At 44.1% G+C, this 18,519-nt stretch overlaps 2 protein-coding genes across 4 annotated transcripts in view; one reads left to right on the forward strand and one right to left on the reverse strand.

Moving 5' to 3' along the window:
• The window catches only part of KEL (Kell metallo-endopeptidase (Kell blood group)), a 101,509-nt gene extending 95,909 nt beyond the window's left edge, over positions 1-5,600 (reverse strand). The window contains exon 1 of the mRNA XM_061637619.1: positions 5,507-5,600. The gene's annotated coding sequence lies outside the window, so the exon portion shown is untranslated. The remainder of the gene's footprint in view (positions 1-5,506) is intronic.
• Positions 1,836-18,047, forward strand: LOC133389645 (glutathione S-transferase kappa 1-like). Of its 3 annotated transcripts, none has more exons than XM_061637682.1 (8): positions 1,836-2,366; positions 8,392-8,473; positions 10,945-11,073; positions 11,859-11,959; positions 12,943-12,978; positions 14,014-14,130; positions 15,758-15,836; positions 17,737-18,047. In XM_061637682.1, the coding sequence occupies exons 1-7, from the start codon at positions 1,836-1,838 to the stop codon at positions 15,788-15,790; spliced, it is 1,029 nt and encodes a 342-aa protein (XP_061493666.1). In that variant the 3' UTR covers positions 15,791-15,836; positions 17,737-18,047. The 3 variants fall into 3 exon arrangements, with proteins under 3 accessions (XP_061493666.1, XP_061493665.1, XP_061493667.1); XM_061637681.1 differs by lacking the exon at positions 15,758-15,836 and adding an exon at positions 15,837-15,930; XM_061637683.1 differs by lacking the exons at positions 14,014-14,130; positions 15,758-15,836 and adding an exon at positions 15,837-15,930.
• Positions 18,048-18,519: the final 472 nt, after the last annotated feature.

Consider the following 18,519-nt stretch of genomic DNA (forward strand, 5'->3'; position numbering starts at 1 on the left):
CCCTGCTTAACTTCCTTAGAAGTAGCAATGGGCCTGGACAGGTTGCCAGTGTTGTTGCATCTTATACGAACTTGGGTGTTCTGATATACACAGCGTATAAGTGCTAGGAGACGTCTGTCAATATTAGCAGACTCAAGTTTTTCCCAGAGCCTGTCCCTTGGTGTGAGGTCGAATGCTGACTTAAAGTCAATAAAGGCTGCGTAGAGGACCCCCCCCCCCCCCGATTTGATGGTGTATTTTTCCACAAGATGCTGTAGAACAAGACCATGATCCATAGTAGAGCGATTCGCTCTGAACCCGGCTTGTTCCTCTTCCAAGATGTTTTCCTGTTCCAGCCAGCTTTGTAGTTTTATAAATAGGTGTCTCGCATATAGCTTGCTGATAATATTCAGCAAACTAATGGGTCTGTAACTGGCCTCCAAGAGGTCTTCTGTATCTTTAAAAGTTGTGCTATGGAAAGGGAGAATTCCACCTTGTGGTTTTTCCTATTACAGGGTTGCAAGAACACCTGCACTTGGCTGACTTTCTCTTCTCCTAAAGATACAGGATCAGTCTCAGCCATGGACCTGGCAACCCTAATGTGTATGTATGTGTACATAAGATGGCCGACTTGTTATGTTACTTTATGCAAATTAAAACTGATCTATAACCTGATTCAGGTTAATCTTTGGTGGTATGAAGACCCACATGCCAAGTACTTTCATATCTTGGGAGCTGTGATATAATTGGGAAATTTTGGCATTTAGTTTTCACCTACACAGAGCAAATCACAAGATTTAGGATCCCAGAAGAGCTCTTTAGAGCCCTGTCTAAAACCCTGGAGAGGTGCTGCCAGCCGTACTGAGTTAGATGAGCCAAAGGTCTGATAAAATTGCTTCCTTTGTTCCTATTAGAGCCACTTTAATCTGTTATGCAGTCAGGGGTGTAGTCGTCCAGGGTCTGGGGGGGGGGTCTTAGACCCCTTGCTTTTTTGGGAGTAGGGTCCCAGCAGGGTCATAGAATCCTAGAATCGTAGAGTTGGAAGGGGCCTAGAAGGCTATCAAGTCTTTTATTTTAATTGTGATTTTATTTGTTGTACACCGCCCTGAGAGCTTTCTGCTATAGGGCGGTCTAGAAACGTAATTAAATAAAATAAAATAAATAAAAAGTCCAACCCCCTGCTCAATGCAGGGATCTAAATCAAAGCATTCCTGACAGATGGCTGTCCAGCTGCCTCTTGAATGCTTCCAGTGTTGGAGAGCTCACTACCTCCCTAGGTAATTGGTTCCATTGTCACATGGCTCTAACAGTTAGGAAGTTTTTCCTGAAGTTCAGTTGAAATCTGGCTTCCTGCCACTTGAGCCCACTATTCCATGTCCTGCACTCTGAGACAACCAAGAAGAGATCCTGGCCCTCCTCTGTGTGACAGCCTTTCATGTACTTGAAGAGTGGTATCATATCTCCCCTCAGTCTTATGACTCTAGCATCCTATGAGACAATCAGCATGTAAGGAGAGTGTGTTAGCCACTGAGAAGAGTCTTCTAGCATGCTTCCTTGTCCTTTCCTGCTGATTGGAGCCAATCAGAGTGAAAGGAGGTGAGCTGGCTACTGAGAAGACTCTTCTCAGCAGCTAACACTCTCCCTTTTTGTACTTATTAGCTCTTAGGCATATATATGTTGTGGGAGAACGAATTAACAAGGATCTCATTCTCAACCCAGCAGCAAAAAAAAAAAAGGAAAAGGAGGAGCGTGGCTGTGACTAATATGAAGGGACTCTGCACTTCTGAATTTGCCACTACACTACTGTATGCAGTAAGAAAAAGCTTATTTGAGGACTATGCAAGGGCCCGAGCTCAATGGCAGAGCATCTACCTAGCGTGCAAAAGGTCCCAGGTCTCTCTAGGAAGGGTGGGGGGAAACTCCCATCTGAAGCCTTGGAAAGCAGCTCACAAATCGGTGTAGAATCGACAACGTTTCTGGGCACCACACTGAGTATATCTGCATACATCGAGAATGAACGCCTGAAAAATGAGCGAAACGAGTTGCCACTGGGGGTCAGCAGCGAGCAGGCTTCATCGGCTTACTCCCTTTCATGTGATTCAGGGGCGGAACACAAACGGAAGGGGAAAGGCCAGAGGCCTCCGAAGGCTCCACGCCGGCGAGTAAAGTCCTCGCGTGTTTTTGTTGGCCTGTGTTCTGCCCCAGCCCTCGCTTCCCACCGCCTCAGGATGACTTTTCTACTGCAAGCGCGCAGATCGCTTCTCTGTGGCTTAGCCAACCCAAGGAGGTCTATGGTGGCGGCAGCACGCCAAGGTTTGGGGAGCCACAAGAAAGTGGTGGATCTTTTCTACGATGTGGTGTCTCCGTATTCCTGGTTTGGATTTGAGGTAAAAACGATGGGAAAGGGTTTAAGGGAGAAGTAGGGAGTGGAAACTATCCCCCAAGTCAAAGAGTAGCACCGATGCAGCCCCAAGCAAGCTCCCAAGGGCAACCCACCCGTCTAAAATAATTCAAGCACAACCTTCTCTACTCAAAAGTACGAATTCGGTGGGATTTACTTATTTCCATTCCATGTTTAGTAAGATTAGAAATGTTGCAGCTTTACCCTTTCTTCTTATGCAAGGTTGCGTGAGTGAGGGAGGAGCCTGTCCCCTGACTCCCAACCCCTGCTGAATGCAGGCATGGAACTGTAGCCTTAGATCGTCAGATCCTGTTGGGTTTTTTTTGCAGAACTGGCCCTTCGTCCAGAGTATGACAGTTTCACACAACATAATCGGAACGCCTGTCAGCTTAACTCAGTAACAGCATTGAACAGCGGGGACTGGCAGCAGCACATTGGTGCTCCTGTTTGCTCTTCCAGGCAATCCGTGGGCCAGGATACTACATTCGGTTCTCCCGCCTCCCAGTTTTCCATTATCTCCCCCACACACACACCCGTGGTAGCCGTGTGTATGTACGTGCGCTCGCCTACGCACATACGAGAGATCAGACAGTATTCTGTGGCCGCTGAATAGACGCAGCCCTCATCATGCTATTTTGGGAGTTTTGTTTCTCGCCCTCTTTGTACTTCTCTGAACCTTCACCCCAGCCTGCTGATACCCCCCTCTTGCGTGTGGATGGTGCAGTTTTGATTACATAGGAATCCACACCCACCTCTAAACATTGGAAACAGAAGGGACTCAGCAGTTCTTTGGGTGGCACTGCTTTTTTGTTTCAGTTTCCAGTTAAGAACACTTTAGGAGTTCCAAAGAGAAGAGGCAAAGCTCATGGGTCTTCTGGGTGCAACCCTTAGGGGTTACCGTAATGAGGCCCCATCTGTGCTGTACATTTAAAGCAGTGTCCTGCCACTTGAAACAGCCATGGCTTCCCCCCAAAAAAAATCTTGGGAGGGGTAGGTTGTGAAGGGTGCTGAGAATCTGTTCCCCTCACAGAGCTACAATTCTCAAAGTGGTTTAACGACCAAGCCCTCTTTCCAGGGAACTCAGACATGATTGTTGAAGTGGTATGACACTGCTTTAAATGTATAGTGCAGGTGGGGCCTGTCCGTGCTGGAGTTGGATACTAGTTCCCAGTTATTTGTATGAAAGTTTGAAGCAACTGCAGCTGGTATAGCACAGTGGGGAGGAGAGCCTGGCTGGGAGTCCAGAGTCTGTGGGTTCAAATCCCCGCTCGTGTCTCCTGGGTGTCAAGGGCCAGCTGAAGATCACCCCCACAGGGAGTGGCTCAGGGGTTATGTGCCCTGCCACCTGTGCAGCCGTGGGCAAGCTGCATAGTCCCAAGGAGCCCAATTGCCCCCCAGCTGGCAGTTGAGGACAGGAAAGGGCTGGCTTGTGCAGCTGTGGCAAGCTGAGCAGGCCCTAGCCAGCTGGGGAGGACTAGCCTCAGAGGGAGGCAATGGGAAACCTCCTCTGAATACCACTTACCATGAACACCCTATTCATAGGGTCGCCATAAGTCAGGATCGACTTGAAGGCAATCCATTTCCATTTTTTTGAAGCAACTGGAAAACATAAAGGGCAGGCAGCCTTTGCCTAATGGACTCCTTCAGAGTTGTTCCCATGCTATACCCCTTTTCCAGGATTAATTGGAAGTGGGATTAAAATAGAAGTTCCACACATCACTTAGCACACGTTAGCCAGTCCCTAGAGCCAAGCTCTTTCTGTAATGTTCACTTTCCAATAAGCCTCGATCAGCAAAGGTCGTTTCCAGTGTCACCTGCTTATAATGTGCCATTTGCTAGTCTGTCCGTTTCATTGCTTCCTGTATTGACGGTGGCTGAGGGGTTAATGATTAATAGTTTCTTAATTGTCCCAGTTTGGGGGCCAGGGGTGTAGTCGTCCAGGGTCTAAGGGGTTTTTAGATCCCTTTTTTGGAAGCAGGGTACCAGGAGGATCCCAATGTCTCCAGCATCCTATGAGCCAATCAGCATGAAGAGGAGTATGTTAGACACTGAGAAGAGTCCTCTAACATGCTTCTTTGTCCTTTCCAGCTGATTGGTGCCAATCAGAGTGAAAGTCAGCCACTGAGAAGACTCTTCTCAGTAGCTAACATTCTCCTCTTTCATGCTTATTGGCTCCTAGGGATGTCAGTTGTTATGGGAAAAGGCATTTGCAAGGATCTCATACTCAACCCTGCAGCAAAAAGCAGGGGAGGGGGCATTGCTGTGACTAACATGAAGGGACACTGTACTTCTGAATTTGCCACTACACTTACTGGTCGGGGCGCTTCCCGATTGTCACTGTTTTTGTGCTAGATTCAGTCGCGTACAAGCAAATTCAGGGTGTGCAATGAAAAGTGATTTGGTGCTCTTGGGAAACAACCCCCCTTCCCAAAAAGATCGGGCTTTTTGCAAGAAGGAAAATGGTGGGAATATTCACTGGAAAGTGTGGCTTAACACTTGCTTGACACAGCAACGTTGTCTAATTTCAGCACAAACAAATCAGGACGAGTGCTCAATAAGCAGGTTCTCTAGAAGCGGCCTCAGTTTCTATTCCCATGGAGGGAGAAGGCTTTAATTGCTGATTTCATTTCCTTATTGTTATTTTTATTTATCATTTAGTGCTAAATGATATTGGGACATTTTAGACAGGCTATTCAGAGAGCAAATATAGGCTATTCATTACTATTCAATTCCATAGCCACAATCGACACAAAGTGTGTGGATTTATAAATAGACATCATTTAATTAGCCTCAGGAGCACTTTCCTTGTCTGTGCTGAACAAACTGGAGCTGCAGTTCACTTTCACTGAAAAATTTGACACAAATCAAATCTGACAAACCACGGGCAAATAGCACAGAAATCCCTGGGTTGCAATAATTCTGACATTTTCTGAATGCTTTGTAAAAGTGACTGAAGAAAGAATGGTAATTTTAAAGGAAAGAGCTCAAGTGGAAGCAGCTCTGGTAGCCTCAGCCTTTCCACGACTTTGCCCTGTTTACTGTTGCTGCTGAAAATGTTGCAACTTTCCAGCTGTAACTTGCTCATTATATCCACAGATTGTGTATATCTTAGGAAAAGAAACTAACCTTCTGCCAGGCTGCACATCGGTCACTTCCAAATGGCGTGTTTATTGAGCATTCATCCTGATTTGTTTTGCATGAGGTTTTCAGGGTAGTTAGACTGCTTTGGTTCTCTGAGTGTTTATTGGATTTGTTTGTGGGGAGGTTAGGTGGCGTTGTGTCAACAAATTGTTATTCTGCACTTTTCCAAGTATTTTCTCGTTGCTTTTCTTGCTACAAAAAGTCTGGTTGCGAGGCAGGAGGGTTGTTGCGCAAGCGTGCCAGTTTAACTTTTAATTTGCTGATCTGCAGTTGAATTCCACCCATACAATAGTGACAGTCTGGAAGTGCCCATAGTTTGAGTGGCACAATGGTGTATCTGTTATCTCAGAAGTGGAGCTCACTATTCAGTTCTGAATTTCTGAATACTAGGGATATTTATGAATATGGAGTGTGTTGCTGTAAGAGGGGAAATGCACGGCTGTATTATTTTAGCATTGTAGATTGTAGGGAAGTAAAAATTATTATGAATGAATGATGAAAAAGTGCTGCCAAACCGCATGGAAGTGGATTTTTCAGTCGGCTTGCCTGTTCACTTAATGTAAACAAAGTACACCCATATTTTCTATCTAAAGGTAACATTTCATTGAGCCATATGCAGGTGTTCAAAAGCATGTTTACTTAACATATTGGGAATGGGGGGAGCGCACATGGATGAGTGCGCTAGCTGTGTGCCGTCCCCCCATTCCCTTTCAGGTCAACTTTCTACTTCTGGAAGGTGACCCTCTGAAGTGGGGAGTCTTCTGTACTCAAAAGGCTCCCTGCTCATTTTAGAACTTCAGAAAATCAGTGAATACACATCTGAACATCCGCATAGAGCTATTACCAGTGCCCAGAGGCAGAATGATGTAATCCATAGGACCTAGAGTTCACCCCCTCCCAGTTCTGTTTCTCCAGTTTAAATTAGGATGTGCTGCTCAATCTTATTCATATTTACTCAGAAATGTCCACAGTATTTCAGCCCTAATTTACTCTTCCCATCTACACATGTATATCAAAACTAGTTTGGCCCACAGCATTATAGTATTGTTTCCATACACAGTGTTTATATATTTCTCAGTGGAAGTTGCATATCCTACTTTAGCCAATCTCATTTATCGGTAATAAGAGGTTTGTAGGATTGCTTGTTAGCAAGGAGAAACACTCTGTACATGTGGTAAGGCATGCTTTTCTCATTTCTTTACATGTTCCTAGGCTTTCTGGGATTGAATTGGGGGCCTATGGTAAAGACCTTTTCAGTTCCCACCGTACTTCTGCCCTTCCTGCTAAGGGCGTGTTATGTTTTGGTCCTTTGACTTGTGTGGCTTTTGATTTCCAAGTATAGAATTAGACCCTCATTCTATAGCAAGCCCTGAATTCATTTACCTGCAAGGACGTCAAAGGGTTTGGCTTTCCTATGTGCATATTCCTTTGTGTTTGTCTCGGCATAAACCACTGATGTATTGCAGCAAGCATAAGTATGCGAGTGGTGCAAGGGTTTACACAAGATGGTATTTGTTCCCAACAGAAAGCTGATCACCTTTTTGCTCATCTAATGTAACTCCCTAGCTTCTGCCAACTCCTGGGGCTGAGTTCGTCCTCCAGTACAACTGTGTGCAACCTCTCCAATTATCAAGCTAGCTCTTGAGATCCCATTTTAACTTTATTATATGAGATTAAGTTAAAGCCGTTTCTTATTCCATGGGCTTCAGTAGATAGTTAACCATGTATTTAAACTCCTCCCATTGAAATCAGTCAGGCTTGAAAGACCTTTACTCAGAATAGATCATTCCCAAAGTTTGGTATCTTCCTGCCCTAAAGATTGGCCCTTCTGTTCATGATTCTGTTGAGCAGAGAACCATCAGGATCTTATGAAACTGGTGAACTTCAGATTAACAAGGTCTGACAACAGAAGAAAGGTGCCCTGTAAAATGTCCAGTGTAAAAGCAGTTCCAGATTTTTCAAAAGAAACTCCCACTTTTTACATCACAGGTTTTTGCCATGAATTTGCCTCCAAAAAGAAATGAACTTGTCAAGACTTTGGGATCTAACTTCCTGAGCTCTGATCTCAACTTTTACCTATTGTCACTTTTGCCTCTTACCCATCTAAATCTGTTTTTTACGTATTTATATCGTATCTCTACAATCTCCAATTGGTTTTTGTTTGCTTTTTAATTGTTTGTGGGGGGCTGGTTGTCTTTGCCTTAAGCACAGAAACTTCTAGAGTTCAGAAGCAGTGTTCAAAGCTGGCTGGCTTTGGCAACTTAAACAGTCCCAGTGGCTTGATACACTGACATACGCCTAAGTTACAAGAAGCATGTTGGGTGTTAGTTTTCCCCCAATGTGAGGCAGGTCTATGTGACTAATCTCCAAAGGAATGTGGATGTTGGTTGATCCTGCCACTTGTTTGACAAGGTTAGGTAGTTTCCCTACCCTTCCCAACTCTTACCCATCCCAGAGTGGAACTCCACAGCAGTGTGCATTGACAGCCAAGGTTCAAATGCAGAGTCGTGTTTACAGCTCTAGCAAACCTGTGTCCTTACATTCCTCCTGTTTTTTTGGCATTCACCTGGTTTTATCCCAACCCAGCTGTCTGTACATGTCACATTCTTATTCCATCTCTTGCAGCTGATGAAGTAGGTTGTTCCCTGTCAAAGCACTTGCCATGTGGTACGCTTGTTTCTCTAGTGCCGCATGTGCATGTGATAGGTCTCTCTTACCCTTTGCTGACTAACACAGACACTGTTTTTAAAACTGCCTTGCAAAAGTTGCCTTCTGTTTCCTGGCTGCTAGCTCCAGATCTCCCCTTTTGTTCTCTCCATATGAATGTGAAGCTGCTGCTGATCATCAATTCGTTTTCCTCACTGATGTAGGTTCTCTGCCGGTACCGTCCCATCTGGAACATGGAGCTGCGTTTTCAGCCGGTGTTCCTTGGAGGCATCATGAAGGCGACTGGTAAGTGCTGACTAATAGAACTGGGTTCAACTGAAGTAGCCGCTGCCAGCTGGTGCTCACCAGATCTTTGGACTTCAACTCCCATCAGCCCCACCAGCACATTATCATTATAAGTTATTCGTTTTCTCACCAGCCCTTCACCATGAGGTCCCAGGGAGGGTTACAATTTAAAAATACAATATTGAAATTAATTTAAATAAACTGCAGTCTAGAGAATAAGGTGGGTTCTAAAATATATAACACATGTAGATGAAAACCAAATCATGAAGGTGCCTGACACACCTGTATGGGGAGAGGATTCCACAGCACAGGGTGTTGGCTGCGACTGACGGGAGTGGTCATCCAAAGCATGTGGAGGGTCCCATGCTGGGAAAGGGTGTGCAAACGATTAGGCATATGCCTGGAGACTGTGTCCAGCAATGGCTGTATGCCAAAGGATCCTGCTTCAGAGTGATCCTCAACCTCAACCTACAGTAGAGTGTGTTACCCAGGGACCACTTTGGCTGGCACCCCAAGCATGACTTTTCACTCATTGGCTCCTTTAGCTTCACTCTAAAGTGAAGGTTCAGTCCTTTGGGACCTCTGTAGTTGGGTTGCTCCAACCCCAGTAGGCTCCATTCCTTGCCTCTTCTACTCAGTTCCCTTGCCTTCTTTTTGTGTTCATTGGTTCCTTTGGGTTAATCAGGAGCCTTGGGGGAACATGAAGCAACATGTTTTCCTTAAGGGAATTCTTCTGCTTTTTGGAGTCATGTTGGTAGGGTTCTAAGGAATCCAGGTTGCTTGCTTGGAACACTTCACTGGTGTGGGGTTGAAGGGAGACTTACGAAAGCTTCACTACCTTCAGTCCTCCCATCATAGTCTTCCCTAGATGGTCCCAGATAGCAGGAGCTATCTAGGATCTCAAGGTGGACTAGCCACCCAAGAATTCATACCCAAGTGCTGTGAGAACCTTGGTCCACAGCCCTGACCCCAGACCCTCAGGTTGCAGTGAACCTCAGGAAACTCTCTCTTTATTCTTTTGTCCTCCTTGGGACAGGTAACTATTCGTGCTTTCACCCTTTCTTATCTCCTCCATTTCACTGTCCTTTCTGCCCTGACACGGCGGAAACCTGTTTCATTGGCACATGAGCATTTCCTGGTGTTTCTAGGCCTCCATTCCAGACTGCTGGATCCCTAGGACCACACTCCCCCCCCTTATATGGCAAGGATAACTGCCCCTATTTGGTCTGTGTCTGTCTCTATCATGTGTAAGTTGTTGTTCCAGGCGAAGTGGTTTGGTGAGGCCTGTATACAATTTTACTCGCAACTAACAATTTTTCTCCGCTTAAATACTGTATTTTGACAAGTCAAACCTCACAGTCATTTTACTCCTCAATGTCATTTTGGTGTTTCTTTGGAACCCAAATTGGGTCTCGGTAGTTCTTCCAAATAATTGGAAGTAATAGAGTACAATGCAATTTATCTGGGGCGTGCCACGATTCTGGGCCAAAGATCTTGAAATATCACCCTCTGTGGTTACACTGTGTGTGATCAAGGGCATGTGAAGGCTTGGTAAGCATGGAGCATAGGAGATAGGTGAAGCATTCCATACAAGGCTGTTTCTTGTGTACTACTTTGGATGCTGACTTACCCTGGGAAAAGGGTATTGTCATTGAGGGCTGGAAATTCAGATTCTCCCCCACACAGTATTTGTTTTCATATTATTATTATTGCTTATTCTCATTTTTATCAAGGATGCCGTTGTTGTATCCTGCACTGCAGATCCTGCATTGAGGAAGGATTAGACTGGATGACCAAGGTCACTTTCAGCTTTGTGATTCAAATAGCAATGTCATTTGACTATACTGTATAGGCTGATCTTGATGGACTTCATTAACGTTAAACAAAACAAAGGCATATTTTAATAATCACCAGGAACTCAGATGGTACTTGGAACAAACTGCCATAACTTTGTGTCTCCGACAAAACTGCATTTAGTGCTAGAGGCCTGGAATTCTCTATGTCAGGGATAGAGGATCAGCTCCCTTGTCTTGATGGAAAGATGAGAGGTGGTAAGATGTAGTATCTGCCTTTCTCTGAAATAGGGATGTGGTAGAATTCCGCCTAATTCGGATTTGGTACCAAATCTTCTGTTAATCTGCTTATTGTCCACTATTGTGGATTGGAGTTCTATGTAGCTATTTTCTGCGGCTGTTTTTGAAAATGGATTTTTTTAAAAATTGCCTCTACCCCATATTGATATGAACAACAATAATTTTATTGGTATTTACTTTCACTTATTGATATTTAATTAAAAAACATTGATATTAATATTTTTGGGGAGGAGAAAACAGATTGGTAAAAGCAGCGGATAGCAGACAAAGAAGGAACTCGAATTGATACCAGCCTCTTAAGTTGGCAGAATGCTTTCGAAGCGGCAGCAGTCAACGGATCCCATCCCTACTCTGAAATCTTCTTATCCTTTGCAACAGGTAACCAGACCCCAGCAATGGTGCCCAAGAAAGGGCAGTACATGTCAAAGGACCTCATGCGAGTGGCAAAATTCTACCAAGTGCCAATCTGTCTCATGAAGGATTTTTTCGGGACTGTTCTTGAAAAGGGTAAGAAAAGGAAGATATTTAGTGGGGACAATCCAGTCTTTTAGAAGAGCTGGTCTCTATGGCACTGAAAGGGTATTCTCGGCCCTTCCCTTGATTTGTAGTAACAGTTAGTGTAGTGGAGGGGGAACGTGGGGGAGCACCGCTCTGAGACCTTTTTCAGAGTAGAAGGTGATGATGTCACCTGCTAGAGCAGCAGATCAGGGTAAATATCAGTCGTCACCCACATGTCCCCTCCCCCCCCCCCCGCAAGTGAATGAAGTGACAAGGTGTCTTTCATGTTTTCCTATTGTTTGTGAAACATTAGCACAGAGGACGGTGGAGAATAATCGAGTAGAGGATGAATACTTCTTTCCCTTAAAAGGGTTCCTACTTAGTTGTGTTGAAAAAAGTAACCACAACCATGTTTTTAAATTTAGAACGTGTTTTACTGCCTGTAGTACATTAGCTCTCACAGTGTCCCCAAACATCACTACTGCACCCAATTTACAGAGAAAAAGTAAGAAGCTTTGCCTGTGGCTACAGAAAGAGTCCATGGGAGACCCAACTCCAGGTGAGACCACAACACTAAAATGGAGCTCTCTAGACAAGTGTGTATCATTTATATGTAAGCCAATCCCTTAGTGACCACAAGGCCAATGTTCAAGTTCCTAATAAGAGTTTGCAGCGTTGGAGTTGACCTCCTCTTCTTTGACAGCAGCCAAATCTTCTTTGATGTTTTGTAGCAATGGAGTTTTTCCTCAGTGACATTCAGGCAGATGCTTTTTCTGTGCCTTTACCCAATACAGGCAGTCTGCCAGCTATGCGTTTTGTCACAGCTGTGGATATAACAGAGCCACAGTTTCTGGAATCTGTGTCTAGAGAACTTTGGATGCGCATTTGGTCCCGGGTGAGTATTCTAGTACTCTTGAATCTCTCCAGAAGTTTCTATGCCCATCAAAATTATTTTTTCTGGGTGCTTAGGCAAGAAAGTTGAAATGACCTGGGCCAGACGTGCAAAATTATCACCCCACCAAGCCAGATGCAGCACTCTGTGGTGGCTCTCCAAGGACTCCTTCAGTCTCCTGAATTACTGTCCCACAAGGACAGTATTGTGGCACCTGGAGGGCCACAATACATGGGCTGTGGTGAGCTGTGTTCTGCTTTGTTGGTCACAAGTTGCACAGGCCTGACCTGGGTGAAATAAGAGGTCAATATCACTTCTAGGGCCTTCTTCTTGAATTCCAGACCATGCTTCACTCCTATCACTCATCATTTCAGTGTAATTATTGTAGCAGTAACTTAGATTAAGTGAACTTTCATTCTTGACACCCACTTCCATTTGGGCCAGAGATGAGTAACCTGTGGCCATCCAGATGCTTTTGGACTCAAGCTCCCATCACCCCAGCCAGCATGGCCAATGGTCATGGATGATGGGAGTTGTGGAATCTGTGGCACTCGTTGCCCCTTCTATGATGAGTTTCCGCCGAGCCTTGAAGACCTGGCTCTTTATGCAGCCTTTTGGGGTGGGCTAGGTTTTACTATTATTGCTTCAGATTTTTAATGTTTAATGTATTTGTACATTTTATTTTGTACGTTGCCCAGAGTGGCTGGATAACCAGCCAGATGGGCAACTAATAATAATAATAATAATAATAATAATAATAATAATAATAATAATAATGCCGACGACGACGACAATAACAACAACAACAACAAAACAACAACAATAATAACAATAATAATAATAAAAGTGAATGAAACTGCATCCTTGTATATGTGTGTTCTGGTATATGTGTGTTACTTCTTGCAGAACCAAGTAATAACTTTCGATACTTTCACTCTCTTGTTCATGAAGATTTGTAACCAACTGCTTATTCCTTGTCTCTTCAGGATGAAGACATTACCCAGCCAGAGAGTATTTTGGCAGTAAGTTTATTTTGCTCTTGCTTCTGCAGTACACCTGCATACGCTTTGTGATGCACAGTGGTCTAGATCAGTGTTCTTCAGTCTTGGGGTTCTCAGTTATTGTTGGACTACAGCGTCCATCATCCCTACCCAACATGGGCAGTGGTCAGGGATTATGCAAGCTGTAGTCTAACAACATTTGGGGACCCAAGGTTAAATAATTGGTCTAGATCCTGTAGGTTGGCCTCTGGAGACCTTCCGGGTGGATGATTCTTCCATTGGGACAGAAGGTTAGCCTGGAGGTTCTTTGGATACTTCCCATCTCTGATTTCATGACTCTTGATCTCTGGGATGCGCTTTTCAGGTAACTTTGTAGTTTGAGTTAGAGAGAAAATATCCAGAAGAAGACGTCTGTGATTTTTATTCCCCTCCTAGTTTGGATACATTGGAGGATCTAGTCGGGCTTTCCTGGTGTTTTTTCTTTTTTAAAAAACCACAGTCGATGTTAATGAAGCAACAGCAGCAGCAGCTTGTTGTAACTTTAGACCACTTCCTGCAATTCTTTGTGAAATGTCTGTGCCCAGATATTCAGAATGTCCTGCTATGTGGTCTACATGTCTGAATAAGACAGCTTCATAAACAGAGAGAGAATACACCTTGCAGATTTTAAGATCTGTAAACTACAGGTGTTCCCATGCGTCTCTTTCCTCGTCACTATACGCTTACCAGCAGTCATTTCACTCTCTTGCTTTGGAAAAGTGAAATGTCTGCCATCAGATCTAGAACAAGCAGAATGCAGACTAGCTTAATATTGACAATCTAGGAGTAAGTTGTTTTGTGTATATGCATCTCACCTGGCTAGGTTACAGCCACTACCTCCCTTGCCTGCTGATTGCACCTGCTTTCCAGCAAAGCTAACTTACTCATTTGCTGGACTCCCCTTTAAAATACCCCATGTGAGTTAAATTCCTGGTCAGCGCTGAAAGCTTCTTGAAGGTCTAACCAAGTTACTTGGCTACTCCACAGTTCCTGCTTTCTGCGTCTGTCTCTTTCCAGGCTACCGAGAGAGCAGGGTTACCTTTAGACAAAGCTCGGAAACTTCTGGAAATGAGCACCTCATCAGAGGTGAAGAATCACCTGAAAGCTGCAACAGATGAAGCAGTAAGATACGGGGTGAGACACTGGCATCACTTTACGCCAGGAATGGGGAAGCTGTGGCCTCCAGATGTTGTTGGACCTTAACCCCCATCAGCGCCAGCCAGCCTGGTGAGGGATGATGGGAATTATAGTTCATATCTGGTGTACTACAGGTTACCCATCCCTGCAATTACGTTGTGAACAGCTGTACATCTTTCATTCCATGCCCATTTTTCCTGAAGGGCATCTTGGGGAATCAAGTACTCAGGAACCCAAACCATAGCGAGAAGGGCAATATCTCAGTGGTAGAACATCTGTGTGGCATGCAGAAGGTCCCAGGTTCAGTTCCCAGCATCTCCAGGTAGTGCCAGAAGTGACCCTGGTCTGAAATCCTGGAGACCCACTGCTAGTCAGTGTAGACAATACTGAACTAGACGGAGCAATGGTCTAACTCTGCATAACACAGTTTCCTGTGTTCCTAACCCCTGAGCGTCCTGATACAACTAGCATAATTAGACTGATCCCCACTGGCCATTCTGGAATCCAGCCCTGGATTTCTGTCCAAAGAGGGCCTCCTGGCTTGCGTTTGGATATCTTCCTGTTTATTCGTCATGGCCCTTGCTGCTGTTGCTACTGCTGAAACACTGCAGATGGATTCTTCACTGACAACATAAAGCCTATTTAGGGAAAGGGAAGAGATAAACCAGGAAAATGATGTGCGTGGCTGCTCAGGGAATTGACCCTATTATTTCCTGTCATAGAGATGGTTCTTATATATACATGTGTGTTTGTGTCACATGATTATTCAACACTTGATGAGTTTTGCCTATGTGAACTAGTGCATTTGAAAAGGATTGTGTTTTGAATTGACATGGATTTATTTATTTATTTAAAATATTTCTATCCCGCCCTTCTACCCTATAATACAGCACTCAGGGCGGCTTGCAAAAATAAAATCAAACATGTACATAATAAAATGGTAAACAGTAAAATCACAAAAACATTACAATAAATTTAAAATATATAAAATACAATTAAAATACATAAAATGCTATACACACACACATATATATATACTAAAGGGACTACAAAGGTAACATTTACTGCAGAAGGCATAAAATCAGTGTCAGGCTCTACCTTCAATCCCTCCCAAAGGCCCTCCGGAAGAAGATCGTTTTCAGAAGTCTTCGGAAAACCAAACTGGCATGATATGCAAGTTCTATCTGATGGCTTATTTTGCACATGTATATCATTGCTACAGTATACGAGTGGTGAGCATGCGTGTACTAACTGGCCCACAACCAGGAATAACAGGAGAGAAGTGAGTGTCTGCCTAACAGTCACACACATAATTCTTTGCCTCATTCCCCTGCTTTTGTGCCTGTTGTTCCTGAATCTCTTTCTCTCTCCTCCTGCATGCCCTGGTGATCAAGGCTTTCCACCCACCTTTTGAGGTGCTTTCAGACATCCTAGCAGAATGGAGGTGACATGGAAGCACAAGTGAGCCACTTCTACTCAGTTTTCAGCGGGCAGCTTATCAAAGTCTGTGTTTATTTAATTTTTTAAAACACATGTGTATATTCCATCATTCTTAAGAACCCAATTCAGGTAAAATCTGCAACCACCAAATGCAAAGACCAACTTGCACATTTGAACTCTGCAGGTTCATGTACATTGCATCAAAGTGGATCGATGAAGCAGAACTTCCTCTTTGTGTCCCTGTGTTGTATGTCTTGATTCAGGTATTTGGGTTGCCATCTTTTGTCACCCACATTAATGATGAGCCTCAACTTATCTTTGGTTCAGATCGTTTAGAACTGCTGGGAAGTCTCTTGGGTGAGTGTTCTTAATGCCATTGTGTATCATTTAATAATGTCCCAAATTCCAAGTTGGACTTGCATGCCGCGAGGAATATCTTGACCACTTTTTTGAAGCAATTTTGAATTGCTCGGGCTATTAACAGAGTGCTGCATTCCATGCTGTTTGCTCTGTCTAGAGACTTTCAGATTATTCAGGAGAACCCAAACATTAATATAAGTGTCTTTTGCACTGCCTGAAATGGTTTTTGATGTTACTGTTATTATCCATGGGTCCTATTGCTGTTAAATTGATTTGTATGTTTATTATATCCTGCCGTCTCTAAAGGGAGGAGCATACATAAGAACACAGTAATTAGTAAAATAAATCTTGCCTGGACAATCTGAATTCTACCCCAAGGAAGTCTTAATTCTGTATAAATCATGTACAAATAGAGGGAACTTTCTTATTTTGCGTATTTCCCCCCTGATTTTGCTCTTCTGGTACTTGGGGAAGGGGAGGGAGGAGAAAGCTTAACCCTTCCGACTGCTTTTTCCTCCAAAGGACATCTCCCCTCTCCAAGGGACACCAGATACGTACTTTCAAGAGTAAACATGACTGGGATTCCATGGGGAATAGAGCATTGAATATTCTTTCTTCCAAATTGCCCCCATTGCTTTTTTTAGTCATTGGTTTTAGTCAGTCTTTATCCTTTGTAGCAAGTCCCATTGAGTTTCAGTGGATGTGTAGTTAAGGTTGTAGTTCTGTGCATACTTATCTGGGACTTAAGTTCTGAGTAAACGTGGAGGGGGCCAAGCTGTCTGGCTAAGTTCCTGTGAAGCAAAGCTGGAGCTTTAGCTTGTTGACTTCAACAAACTCTCTACATTGTCCCTTTGCTGGAGACACTTGAACAAAGTAGCTGGAATGTTGTGACTGGAGAAGTCCCTCTGTTAAAAAAAAGAATCTAAAGCCCAACACTTGTTTCCCAGTTCAGTATCCCCACCAGAATTGGTCCATCTATTGCCTACCTAGTAATCGGACTCTGTTGTTCCCTACTCTGCACTTGCATGTATATCACCTGATTGATCGATGCTATTTTGGATTCTAGTTTTGGGCGAGAGGGTAAGCAGCCTGCTAGTTTGTGCTGGTGCTGTTCCCACCTCCAGAAGCTGTGTTTCAGCTACAGCTGATTTGGGGATGTATGCAGAACTGGAAGGAGGCTCAGCAGTTTCTAAGGAAAATTGGAAGAGCTGCTCTCCTAACACTTCCTATGTCAACAGCAGGCAGAAGCACTGTCCCAGATTAGCAGAGTTCACTTACTGATGAATTCCAGGTCTGGCTTCAGGCTCTGATCTAGTAAAAAGTTCTACAAACTGGCATGTGTGGAAGAAGAGTTCTAGGCTAGCCTAGTATTCTCCCTGCTGTGGGAATTATGGGAATTATGGGAATTATTTATGGAGTATTCAGTTTTGTGACCCTCTATCGGCAGGTTGAAGAAGCGTAGTTTAGGAATAACTTAACTGGCCTTATGAAGAGTTAAGCATCTCTCCCATGTCTAACTTCCCATGAAATGGCCGGGCTTCTTAATTAAAATCTGAGCTGCCTTTATCTTGTTGTTGTTATGTGCCTTCAAGTCGATTACGACTTATGGCGACCCTATGAATCAGCGACCTCCAAGAGCATCTGTCATGAACCACCCTGTTCAGATCTTGTAAGTTCAGGTCTGTGGCTTCCTGTATGGAATCTCACGTTACCAAGTTCATGTGTGGTTTAACTTATTGCTTTTTCAAGACCCCTTCTGTATTCTGAATCTGATTGGCTGTTTGGTCCTGATTCGTTTCACAGGAGAGAAATGGCTGGGACCAGTTCCCACATCTTCTAAGTTATGAGAGCTCTGAGGAACAATGGGACATCTAAACCACAACAGTCAGGGAGTGTCTGCTTCCTCAAGGTGAATGCAGGAGGCCTGGTGGACAGAAGACAACACCACAAACACAATTCCTGATGCTTCAGAAAGCAACACAGAGCGATCATCTCCATGTGCAGTGCACCTCATGTACATGAGTGTGTATCTAATGTGCACTTGACCTATGTAGGTTGCTGGTATGCCGGACATGTCGATGTGCATTAAAATAGACATTAGTGATGAAGCTTCACTTATAGTTGCTGCTCTATAACTTTCTGTCATCCGTTTCTTCCATTGTCCTACTAGTAATGTACGTAATTGATTGGAGAAATTGTTACCGTGAGTCACTGAAGAGCATATTGTTCTTTGTGAGAGATTGCACAGTGTTGCAGATGTATAAGCAGTGGCATGGAAGGCATTCTGGGGCAATCTGAGTAACACAAGAGGGGCTGGGTCCATAGCTTATCCCACGTGGTGATTAGAGTACTATAAAATGCTCCAGAAAACCACTCTGTTGACTGCACCGCTGAGAGCCTTCCTATAAAAATTGCATATGAATGGCATTTGATTATTTTCTGAAATTCAAATGTGTTATGAACCTAGGAAGCTGCCTGGCACCAGCTCTGTGGAGTTCAGTACCGTCTGTACTGACCGCTTGCAACTCTACAGGGTCTTTCACATCACCTGCTACCCAGTTCCTTCAACAAGAAACGCAGGGAATT

The sequence above is a fragment of the Rhineura floridana genome, chromosome 1 (genome assembly GCF_030035675.1).
Source record: "Rhineura floridana isolate rRhiFlo1 chromosome 1, rRhiFlo1.hap2, whole genome shotgun sequence".
Taxonomy (NCBI): domain Eukaryota; kingdom Metazoa; phylum Chordata; class Lepidosauria; order Squamata; family Rhineuridae; genus Rhineura; species Rhineura floridana.